Source organism: Papaver somniferum, chromosome 7 (genome assembly GCF_003573695.1).
Source record: "Papaver somniferum cultivar HN1 chromosome 7, ASM357369v1, whole genome shotgun sequence".
Taxonomy (NCBI): domain Eukaryota; kingdom Viridiplantae; phylum Streptophyta; class Magnoliopsida; order Ranunculales; family Papaveraceae; genus Papaver; species Papaver somniferum.
The window spans coordinates 152,389,736-152,402,281 of NC_039364.1; the positions used below are offsets into that span (position 1 = coordinate 152,389,736).

At 37.7% G+C, this 12,546-nt stretch overlaps 1 protein-coding gene and 1 non-coding gene across 3 annotated transcripts; one reads left to right on the top strand and one right to left on the bottom strand.

Moving 5' to 3' along the window:
• Positions 1–8,038: 8,038 nt before the first annotated feature.
• On the bottom strand, positions 8,039–8,121 carry TRNAL-UAA. The gene has a single exon. It is a non-coding gene; the product is annotated as a tRNA-Leu (tRNA).
• An 838-nt stretch (positions 8,122–8,959) lies between these two features.
• LOC113298781 (splicing factor U2af small subunit B-like) lies at positions 8,960–12,074 on the top strand. 2 transcript variants are annotated; one of them, XM_026547609.1, is made up of 6 exons: positions 8,960–9,324; positions 9,447–9,533; positions 9,623–9,704; positions 9,984–10,110; positions 10,219–10,716; positions 10,842–11,356. In XM_026547609.1, exons 1-5 carry the CDS (start codon positions 9,088–9,090, stop codon positions 10,706–10,708), a joined length of 1,023 nt encoding a protein of 340 aa, XP_026403394.1. In that variant the 5' UTR covers positions 8,960–9,087; the 3' UTR covers positions 10,709–10,716; positions 10,842–11,356. The 2 variants fall into 2 exon arrangements, with proteins under 2 accessions (XP_026403394.1, XP_026403393.1); XM_026547608.1 differs by lacking the exon at positions 10,842–11,356 and adding an exon at positions 11,713–12,074 and having other exon boundaries at positions 8,962–9,324.
• The last annotated feature ends 472 nt before the right edge of the window (positions 12,075–12,546 follow it).

Below are 12,546 nucleotides of genomic sequence, written 5' to 3' on the forward strand. Positions count from 1 at the left end.
CATATCGCATGGATCGTGATTGAGCCCGAGCTCTACTCATAAATTCTAACAGAACTCTACACAGTGGTATGAAATCCACTTCTCTCATGGAGACTATGAAAATTATATAGAGATGTTATTAGGGAGGTAGAATATATCTTCATACCTCTATGTTTCTAGCGCCAAAATGTAGTTGCATCTTTTCTGATGACTATACCCATGTAAATCTATAGGCTATAAACTACTCAAACATTCAAGATTCAAGATGAACAAGATGTAAAGAACATGAGAAGTAAAGATTTACAAAATCATATAACATGGTTCATCCATGAAGACCTATGTCCATGGGAAATAAGATGTTTTCTTTATTGATTATAAGGTCTTACCCTTGAAAGAACTACAAATGTCACTTAGACTTCTTATTCTCTCTCTCTCTAGATCTCTCTCAGGAATTCTCTGTACAAAGACCATCTAAAATGTTACATAAGTTGTCCATCTCCTTCTACATGGACTGGTATTTATAGGCAAATTAGACTCGTAAAAGCCTGGTCTTGCCGAGTTGGTGGAGTTGTCGTACATCGCTTTCACCGCTTCTGACTGGTTTTATACTATCCCTCATGATGGGTTGATTGGTTCTCCCTCCGAGTTGTCTCGCCTTGCTTGTCATCGTGCAGCCCTTCTCTGGAGAACCTCGTGCTCTATCATCTCTAGGTCATAATATAGATCGCCCGAGCCTTCTACTGCGATGCAGATTCATCCACGTCTGTTCTTATCCTTCATTAAATGCAGTCCTTCTTTTTATACTTGACTGTCTGAGCGGATTAGACTACTCCTCACACGCGTCATTCATGTGGCGTTGTAGCAGGCGTCTCGATTTAGACGAACTCACCTTTTTAGAGTAGGATTCGGTGTTCTTATCCCATTATCTTATCATGTATTCATCCCTTAGAATGTTGACACGTGATCATCGGGTAATTTACCTTCACAGAACCAACTAAGTGTACATGTTTGGGTACGGTTACACAAACCTAAATAAACATGCATTTCATTTGTGTGTAACAAGCTAAGTTCGATCTAACGGTTGAAAGATATTAGCTTGAATCTAATCATGTTTTCATCTAACGGTGAATAATGAATGCTTTGTTACCAAGGTAACTTAGATTGCAAACCCTGATTTGAAAGACTATACAAAGGATAACTCTAGCAAATGGGAAACCTAATCCCCACACCTTCTGTGTGATACTAGTTGTATTAGCTAGAGTCGATTCTCCTTTAACCTTAGGTTTCTATCGAGACCCTGTAGGTTAACGACTTGAAGACTTCATTGGGATTGTGAAGCCAGACCCAACTATTTTCTCTGTAATTGCATGATTTGATCCTGCTGTTACTATCGTATTAAGTACAATCGTAAGATTGGATTGAGATTAATTTCTCCGATAGGCAAGATATAAAAGAAGTCACAAACATATTCGTCTCATCGTTTGTGATTCCGCAATATCTTCTTTCGCTAGTCGATTGAGATTATTGTGAGGTGATTGATAATTCTAGGCTGTTCTTCGGGAATATAAGTCCGGGTTATCAATTGGTTTCTGTTCACCTTGATTTATCAAAAGACGGAACAAAAACTCGTAGGTATTTCTGTGGGAGACAGATTTATCTATTATCGTAGACTTTTATGTGTGATACATATTTGTTTATTAAAGTCTTCCACTTTGGGTCGTAGCAACTCTTAGTTGTGGATGAGATCATCTAAGGGAATCAACTGCGTAGTATCCTGCTGGTATCAGAGATTTAAGAAGCGCAACTGTACCTTGGATCAGTGTGAGATTGATTGGGGTTCAACTATAATCCAGACCGAAGTTAGTTTGTAGTATGCTAGTGTCTGTAGCGGCTTAATACAGTGTGTATTCAATCTGGACTAGGTCTCGGGGTTTTTCTGCATTTACGGTTTCCTCGTTAACAAAACTTCTGGTGTTTGTGTTATTTCTTTTCGGCATTATATTTGTTATATAATTAAGAAATCACAGGTTGTGCGTTGAATCGATCAATTGGAAAATCCAACCTTTGGTTGTTGATTGAAATTGATCGACCCTTGAATATTGGTCTTTGGTACCGTTCAAGTGATTTCTCTTGTATTAAATTAGACTCGCAAATTTTTATTTGCTTGAGTAAGTATTGAATCGAGAAAGTGAGATATAACTCTTTGATATACTTTTATTAAGATTGAGTCTGACTGTCTGGTTGATTCTCTTAAAAGTATATTGGAGTTTGTCCATACAGATTGCTAAGCGAAAAAATGGGTGTGGTTGTTAGACCTCCGCTTTTTCAATTGGTATCAGAGCAGGCAAACACGTTTAAAGACCTTATAAGTCTGTGTTTGTAGCGATCTGACTATATGGACAGTAATTCTATCTCCATAAACGTGCCACCAGTCTTCGATGGCTCAAACTATTTATGGTAGAAAATTTATATGCGTGCTTTTCTTCAAGCTCGTGATTTTCAAACATGGGTAGGTGTTGTTAATGGCTATGATCCTCCGGCTAATAGTCCAGAAGAAATCCTTGCTGCAAAGCAAAATTCGGACAGCTTAAATGCTATCACACATGTCATTACCCCATATCTTCGGTGTCATGTGACTACGTGCACAAAGTCTAAAGAAGCCTGGGATATCTTAGAAACCGTATTTGAAGGGAATACCAGTGAGAAAGAAGCTAGACTTCAAAACCTAAATTCTGATTGGGAAAACCTTAGTATGTCAGATGAAGAACCATTTGATGAGTTTAATCACAAAGTGTCTGAAATTGTTAATGCATCTTTTGCATTGGGTAAGACTATTCCTGAAAAGGACATTGGATGAAAATTCTCAGATCACTGCCATCTAGATACAATTATAAGAAGTATGCCATGGTTGAAGGAAATAATCTCGCAACGCTGTCCAGAAATACTCTGGTTGGGAAGTTACAGATCTTTGATCATGAGCATACGTCCAAGTCTAGTAAGGATGATGCTTTCAAAGAACTAAAGAACACTAAATCACTTGATAAAAGTAAAAGTGTTTGCATCTCTGAAGATGATCTTTCTGAGGCTGATTCATCAGATGAAGATCTTGACAAGTCAGTCTCGTTGATCACGAGATAGTTTAGGGATCTTCTTTTGAAGAGAAGTAAATGGTTCTCCAGAGATAATTTCAGGTCATCAGATAAACCCCATAATCGTATTCCTCATAAAAATAGGGATAATGATGAAACTGATGATGAGGATATGCCTCAGTGCTTTAAGTGTAAAGGTTTTGGTCATTTTGCAAATGAGTGTCCAAATCGAAAGAAATACACTGGGAACAAAGGTCTTGCTGCAACTCTTGATGAAATGTCTGACAACTATGATTCTGATGAAGATGAAAAATCAAGTGTTGCACTTCTTTGTGAAAATATTGATTTTGATAATTGTAACAATACATACATCAATATCGATATTATTTTAGAAGAAAACTCAACCAATCTGGAAGATAAAATTGACCTTTTTATTGGAAACTCTTTGTATAATGTTTCAGGTTCCACTGTGTGTCTAGCAACTTGCACATCTCAGATGCCTGAATTATATCAAAGATTGACGTGCTTGTATTGTTCACTCAAAGGTCATGAACTATCAAAGTGTTACAAGTATAAACACAAATTGAAGCATGTCAACAAACTTCAATGAAGAGCAAATCAATTAGCAAACAAGATCAAACTTGCTCAAAAGACCGCTGAGGTATGTAAGATTTTATCTTCGTCCAAGAAGTTAGTTTCTAAGGAAAAAAAAGACCATTGGAAAGAAAATTATGGTCTAAGAAGTATGAGAAACAGGGTTCTATGAATTCCGATCAAAAGGGATAATAATGGAAAGATTATTGTTCATCCCAGCACAACTTAAATTGTGTTGGTAAGTGCATCTTGTCTCATGTGCCTGATTAAAAAGAGACAAAATCTTGCACACCCCAGGCTTTAAGAAAAGAAAATTATCTAGTTGTTTTGATATTTTTCTTTGGTTTGAGCAAAGTCTGGAATTCACGTCCCTTTTTACATCTAATTGATTTTGAAAAGGACTTCCCTAATTAGTCAATAAAAAGAGGGTTAAAATAGACAATTATGCCTTTTATAGGGTTGAGAGTTGTATGTTCACGGACCTGTGTGTATAAAGATTTCGTAACCCCACATATCTTTTTTTTTCCGTCCCTAAAACTTCTTTTATCTTAAAACTGTCTGTTGAGTTAAATTGTGATTTCCTCTCACAAACCCGTGTGCCCATGGTTACTCCAAGCATCATGTCTTCTGATGGAAAAGATGTTAATATGATTGTTAAGCCATCAATCATGAAGGAATAAGAAAAATCTTCGATTCCTCCGACCTTGAAAAGAAAAAGAAGGAGTGTGAGGAAGCCAAGAGATGTTCCTTCAAATTCTCAGAAGTTTTCTGATGTTCTTGAAGTGTTGAAGGATACACGAAAGGAGATTCAACAGATAAAGGCTTTTGTGCTTAAGACTCATGAGATTCAGAAGGCCCTGGTTCGGCATCAGTCAAGAAGGTTTGTTGATAACTAAGTGTACATGTTTAGGTACGGTTACACAAACATAAATAAACGTGCATTTCATTTGTGTGTAACAAGCTAAGTTCGATCGAACGGTTGAAACATATTAGCTTGAATCTAATCAGGTTTTCATCTAATGGTGAATATTGAATGCTTTGTTACCAAGGTAACTTAGATTACAAACCATGATTTGTAAGACTATATAAAGGAGAACTCTAGCAACTGGGAAACCTAATCCCCACACCTTCTGTGTGATACTAGTTGTATTAGCTAGAGTCGATTCTCCTTTAACCTTAAGTTTCTATCGAGACCCTGTAGGTTAACGACTTGAAAACTTCATTGGGATTGTGAAGCCATACCCAACTATTTTCTTCGTAGTTGCGTGATCTGATCTTGATGTTTCTATCCTATTAATTACAATCGTAAGATTGGCTTGAGATTAATTTCTCCAATAGGTAAGATATAAAAGAAGTCACAAACATATTCGTCTCATCGTTTGTGATTCCGCAATATCTTATTTCGCTAGTCGATTAAGATTATTGTGAGGTGATTGATAATTCTAGGCTGTTCTTCGGGAATATAAGTCCGGGTTATCAATTGGTTCTCGCTCACCTTGATTTATCAAAAGACTGAACAAAAACTCCTAGATATTTCTGTGGGAGACAGATTTATCTATTACCGTAGACTTTTCTGTGTGATACATATTTGTTTATTAAAGTCTTCGACTTTGGGTCGTAGCAATTCTTAGTTGTGGGTGAGATCAGCTAAGGGAATCAAGTGCGTAGTATCCTATTGGGATCAGAGACGTAAGGAGCGCAACTGTACCTTGGATCAGTGTGAGATTGATTGGGGTTCAACTACAGTCCAGACTGAAGTTAGTTTGTAGTATGCTAGTGTCTGTAGCGGCTTAATACAGTGTGTGTTCAATCTGGACTAGGTCCTGGAGTTTTTCTGCATTTGCGGTTTCCTCGTTAACAAAACTTCTGGTGTCGGTGTTATTTCTTTTCCGCATTATATTTTGTTATACAATTGAAATATCACAGGTTGTGCGTTGAATCGATCAATTGGAAAATCCAACCTTTGGTTGTTGATTGAAATTGATTGATCCTTGAACATTGGTCTTTGGTACCGTTCAAGTGATTTCTCTCGTATTCAATTAGACTCGCAGATTTCTATTTGCTTGAGTAAGTATTGAATCGAGAAAGTGAGATATAACTCTTTGATATACTTTTATTATGATTGAGTCTGACTGTCTAGTTGATTCTCTTAAAAGTATATTGGAGTTTGTCCATACTGATTGCTAAGCGAAAAATTGGGTGTGGTTGTTAGACCCCCGCTTTTTCAGAAACTAGTTAAAGAGTTGTTCAATTGCTATATTCCCATAGAATTATACAAGAACACAATTGAAGCAAAATCGGTTTGATTCACTGGAATCAATCATGAACATTATAGCCACGATTTGCAAAGATTGCATTCCTTATAATATAGACGTTTATGTTCATATTCATAACCGATTTTAGAACTTTAACCTTCAAGTATGAAAACGGGTACACATACTTGAAATACCCGGACTAAGATTGGGTTTCTTCAGTACGCAAACGGGTACGCGAAGTTTCAATCCCAGTAGAAATTCTCGGACATGAACCTGTACGCCAGTACGCAAACGAGTATGTATACTTAGATTCCCGAATTTCTCAAACCAACAGGTACGCAAACGGGTGCGCATACTATGGTTCCCGGACATGGATTACATATGTGCAAGAGTGCACAACATGACATATCCAATAATGGTTAAGTGTTCTAAACTCTTATTTCAATCATTGAAACTTTCTTAGAGGATGACAATAGCCGTTTTCACATACTATTAGCATCAAAACAATTTTCAAGTTATTGAAATAATCATAACGAACCATTCCAAGACAACACCAAATTATTGTATCACACAAACCATGTAAGATGTTACTCAGCAATTTTCAAATGATATAAGATGAACCTGGTCGAAGCGAAAGCTTGCCAACACATATTTCGAGAAATATGTAAGCGAGATAAACTCAGCTCGAAATTTCAAATGTGTATATAGAAAACTATATCGTAATACGACTTATGTCTCAATATAGAAGATACAGTAGAAATAGAATTTCCAAGTGATAGATGAGTTTAAGTCTCCACATACCTTTTGTCGATGAAGTTCCACAAGCTCCCCTTAGAAGTTCTTCTTCTTCAAATGATGAACGCCGTGAAGTCTAAGCTCAACTACACGATCTATGTCCTAGTCCGAGACATCTATAAATAGGCTAAAAATCAAGACTTATAGTTTTGATCACTAACATTGACAAACATGCTTGAGATAGCAACTCATGCGAGTTCGACCGAGCAGTGCTCTAACAATCTCCCCCTTTGTCAAGTACTGAAATATTCCATAAACATGTATAGGATGCCGAGAGTTCAACTAGGTGAATCCCTAGCGCATACACACTTATAGACATGTCTCTGATACAAGTTCATAAATGAACTTTACAAGTTTTTCCCGTGTCAAATAATCACCATCAGCACCCGTGTACTGGACCGTCTTCAACATCTACGAAACTTTAAAGACTCTTGAATAATTTACAGTGATTGTGAATTATTCAAGAGTCTTTAAAGTTTCGTATATGTTGAAGACGGTCCAGTACACGGGTGTTGATGGTGATTATTTGACATGGGAAAAACTTGTAAAGTTCATTTATGAACTTGTATCAGAGACATGTCTATAAGTGTGTATGCGCTAGGGATTCACCCAGTTGAACTCTCGGCGTCCTATACATGTTTATGGAATATTTCAGTACTTGAAAAAGGGGGAGATTGTTAGAGCACTGCTCGGTCGAACTCGCATGAGTTGCTATCTCAAGCATGTTTGTCAATGTTAGTGATCAAAACTATAAGTCTTGATTTTTAGCCTATTTATAGATGTCTCGGACTAGGACATAGATCGTGTAGTTGAGCTTAGACTTCACGGCATTCATCATTTGAAGAAGAAGAACTTCTAAGGGGAGCTTTTGGAACTTCATCGATACATCCGAAAATGAGAGATAGGAAATATTTCGAGGGTGAAAAAGAACAATCACCCCCAAATTAGACAAAATAATAATACTAGTTTACCATTTTTATAGATGGCAAGTTCATACCATCCCATCCGCAAATACGAGAGAGGAAAAAAGAACAATCACCCAAAAATTAGACAATAAATAAACAAATACTAGTTTACCATTTTTACAGATGGCGAATTTTTACCATCACCTTCGCAAATAAGAGATAGAAAATAGTTCAAGGGTGAAAGAAAACCCTCACCCCCAAATTAAAAAAATAAATAATTATAATAAAATACTGATGATGATACTGGACTCTCGGAGCATCTTCACATTGCTTGAAAAAAAAAAAAAAAAAAAGAGAGAGAGGATAAAAACAAAAAAGATAATGCCGCTGGCTATTGAGGGTGGAAATCAAAAAATAATACTGCTGGCTATGGGGTTCGAACCCATGCGCACTTATGTGCAGAAGATCTTAAGTCTTCCCCCTTAACCACTCGGGCAAACCAGCTAGTTGACTTGCTGTGTGATAAATTCATTTATATTCATAATTTATGGCACACTAGGCAAACCCTGAATAGAAACTGCACCTACCCTATTTTAAAACCAACCGACTCTCGGGAACCTAGTTAGCAATTCGGGATTCGGTAAACGTACGGAACGGCAAACGTACGAGTATTATACGGTTTTGTAAAATCCAGATTCGGTCCAAAATTCGGTCAACGGGACGTGATTCGTCAGTAATTCGGAATGGCATACGTACGTGTATAATTCGATTTATAAATGTGAGTTCGGCTCTGAAAATTCGGTATCTATATATAACAAATAATTTGTATTTATAAGGTCATAGACCAATTTTTATGCATATGTGTGAGTTATTTAAAGAAAAAATAAACTTAATATGATGATATTAATAATATATACAACATTAGTTATCCAAGAGGACGTCGTATGGTGGTTTAGATGCTTGGTTAGTGAGTTTGAGATCTCTCTCACCTTCACCTTCAAATCTCTTCAGTCGTTTTTGTTTCATAAAAATTACAACACGTCTAATATTCGGTCGTGTATGTTCGGAAGACAGTAAAGCCCAAAAAGTGGAGTCTTTGAAAAGTAAAAGCTAAAGAATTTATGGCGAATTAAGCGGACGTATCATTCGGAATACGTAAAATTCGTGAACGGTTCGCGAATAATCCGGGAATGCCACATAATACGCGACTTGGGTTCGGAGTTGCAAACATACGCGAATAAGACGGTAAAATTCGTGATACGGAAAAATTCGTGAATGATTCGCGAATCATTCGCGAACTTACTAACTAGGCTCGGGAACTTGTTCCTCTTCGGTGTTCGATCTCTTCTGGGCGTCCTCTCTATCTTATAACTAAACAACCTAGAGTGAGAAAGAACCCCTTCCGAAACCAAAACCCTAATCAAAAATTAAAAAAACACAAATCTTCTCTTTGATTCATCAACATCAATAATGGCGGAGCACTTAGCTTCGATATTTGGTACTGAAAAGGATCGTGTGAATTGTCCTTTTTATTTCAAAATCGGAGCATGTAGACATGGAGATCGATGTTCTAGACTTCATACCAGACCTAGTATTAGTCCTACTTTACTTCTCTCTAATATGTATCAGAGACCTGATATGGTTACCCCTGGTATGGATCCTCCAGGTCAAGCTGTTGATCCTCGTAAGATCCAAGAACACTTTGAGGTAACAGACTTGTTAATCTTTATTTAATTTGATTTGGATTTGGATATATATCATGGTTTTTGTATTCGGTGGTTTTAGATTTGTAATTGTGATGTTGGAAATTTTTGTTTGGTACTCTGTAGGATTTTTATGAGGATTTGTTCGAGGAGCTGAGCAAGTATGGAGAGATCGAAAGCTTGAACATCTGTGATAACTTGGCTGATCATATGGTAATTTATGTCTTCTTGGTTCTAGCCTGTTTGTTATTTATTTAGCTTTACTTGTAAATTAAACTCCATAAGTTGTGTTTGATTGGCAGGTTGGTAACGTGTACATTCAGTTTAGAGAGGAAGAACATGCTGCCAGCGCACTTAAGAATTTGACTGGAAGATTTTATGCAGGTCTGTGAGCACTTTTCATGGTTTGATGACCCTATTCTTTTAGGGTAACTTGAAACGATAAACTAATTGTAGCACGAGCTTTGTTATGCTTCTCTGACTTATCAGTTTCGTGAAGGCAAAGTATGTAGTATAGTAGTAGATAAGGTAAAGTCTGTATTGATGCTTATGGTATCCCTGAGAACATTAGTAGTTAATCAGTTCATATATTTTGTTATCTTGCTGTCCTGCGTTTCTCATTATTGTGAATTTAACCTTTGAGAGGGAATTGCAATCTATCAGGGAGGCCTATTATTATTGACTTCTCTCCAGTGACGGACTTCCGTGAGGCAACGTGTAGGCAATATGAGGAGAATACCTGTAATCGAGGTGGTTATTGTAACTTTATGCATCTGAAAAAGATAAGCAGGTGAGTTTTTCTGCAATTATACCGTACTGATTTTTAATTATTGCCACGTTTAAGGTATCTCTCAAGAACTTTAGTGTATATTCATGAATTTCCTTTCATAAATTCCAGGGAATTGAGGAGGCAATTATTTGGAAGGTACAGAAGAAGGCACAGTCGTAGTCGAAGCAGAAGTCGAAGTCCCTACAGGAACCGTGGCGGTCAAGAGGAACGTCCACATGGTGGTCGAGGTTCTGGTAGAAGACATGATGACAGAAATCACCATGATGACAGGAACAGGAGGCCCAGGAGCCGGAGCCCTGGACATAGAAGAGGAAGAAGCAGGAGTCCACCTGCTGGAAGGAGGAACAGGAGTCCTGGTGCTAGGGAAGGTAGTGCAGAGAGAAGGGCCAAGATCGAGCAATGGAATAGAGAGAAAGAACAGTCAGATCCTGGCAGCAAGGGTGACAACAGGGATACTAATAATAACAATGATGGTAATGCTCCTAATGGATATGATGAACAGAATGAAGGGCAGTACTATGATCAGCAGCAGCAACAGCAGCTGCCGCTGCCTCCACCACCGCCAATGCCACCACAAGACAGAGAGTGGGACTATTGATCTGATAGGTGTTGTTCACTTCCTCTCTACACAGTGTTGCTTTTTTTTTTGGTTCCTTAGAAAAAGGGGTGTGTTTTGAATAGAGACCACCCATTTAGCAAATCTGGCTTACTGCCCGTTTTCCACTGTGCAGGTGGTGTGCAGGTTCACTGTTCTGTAACATGGGAACGTAGAAAAACCCTTTCCCTTCCCTTCCCTTCCCTAACACTACAACATTGCAGGATCTGTGTGCTTTAGTGTGTGATTTACTTGTCAAAACCCTTAGGTGTCTGCGTTTCTTCCCTTTGTCGTTTTCTTCTCGTCCCAAAACGAATTATTAGATTGCTTCTGTTACCAAATCACCTAGTTGTGCATGTCAGTGAGATACCCAGATTTTTTCCCTCTAGATCATCCCCTGGGGCGCCACACGGCGCTCCAGGCACGCCACTGTGAAAGGTGTGAGTGGTCGTGGCATGAAAGTGGGCCTCTTTTTTCTTTCTTTTAAGCTAGATGTTTTCTGAAGGGGTCAATGTGGAACTTGTTTGTGGGTCTGAGGATTCACATTACATATTTTTAACCTTTAAGGACTTCATCTTATCTTTTTAGTTTTTTGCTTCTTTATTTAGTATGCTAAAGCAGCAGAGAGATAAATAAAGAAGACATTCTTTATTCGTTCTTTCGTTCATGTTTCGACAGTGCCATAGTTTCAATAGTTCCAGAAGCAACTTCTAGATCATTTATCTATGATATGTTACTAATATTTATGTGGCATTATAATTTAATGCCAACACCACGCCTTACGCCTCATCTCAGACAACATAGCTTATAACAACTTCTATGTGCAGTAAAGTTGTTACTACCGTAGCGATGTATGCTAGACCTTCACCAATCCTGTTTCCTGTTTTTTTCCGTAAATGAAGATCATGCTCTTACATTCTTTACGAGTTTTGCAGGTGCAGGTATCCCTGCGTCTAAGGATCATGCCTCGTTTTTTTATGGCAGCTTACCATGAAATTTCTGTACAGGTTGGGTTCGTTGTCAGCAGAGAACTGAGTTTGCAGGATATAAGATGTTGCCCCTGAAGAATCTAAGCTACACAACTATCAGCGTACGAAATGCTGTCTAGGGTTGGCTACATTCTCGCTGGTGAAGCTTCCATGTGATGGTGTCGCTGTCTGTCAAGACTGCAATTTCTCTTCTTTGTTGGAGATGGATTGCAGGAAAACTATTTTTCTTTTAGTATAATTGCAGTTTTTACTTCTTTTGGAAGTTGGATTAAAATGACCATATATGATGATGAGATGTGTTTGAAAACATTTTCAGTGTTTTCATACAGCAGTTAGAAAGTTTTATTCAGATAAGCTATCTGTTTGCTTTGAGTTATCGTCATGCTGGAGTACATGCTAGTTTGAGACATTTTTTTTCTCGCCCTCTATGCATCGTGTATTCATGTCTTTCAAAGTGTTGGTGCAATCAAGAGTGGTGAAGTTTTTTGCGTAGTTCAATGTCTCCCTAAACCTTTATATTGTTTTGGATACTGTGCTAAAACCTAAAACTAATAATTTGGAATTGGCCTCTTAGAGGATCCACAGTCGAGTTTATATGGTAAATATACCGTCTAGGTGCGGTAGTGGGTGTGGTATAACTAGACCGATCAAAGTGAGGAAGGACTCTATATATGGTGATTTTGTGTCAATACGGGACATGATTTTTTTTTTCTCTCCAATTTGACATAAAAAGATTGGATTTGGTAGAACCAAATTTTTGGTGGTCGTTTTTTCACTAGACAAAATTGTCTCTCCTTTTTAGCCCAATTACTGTAACTCATTGTGTAGCCTCTTTTTAGGAGTATAATTGGC

Coding starts and splice junctions, on each gene's coding strand:
- LOC113298781 (XM_026547609.1), top strand. CDS start 9,088: ATGGCGGAGCACTTAGCTTCGATATTTGGTACTGAAAAGGATCGTGTG. Junction 9,705..9,983: donor GACTGGAAGATTTTATGCAG/GTCTGTGAGCAC, acceptor GCAATCTATCAG/GGAGGCCTATTATTATTGAC. Junction 10,111..10,218: donor CATCTGAAAAAGATAAGCAG/GTGAGTTTTTCT, acceptor CATAAATTCCAG/GGAATTGAGGAGGCAATTAT.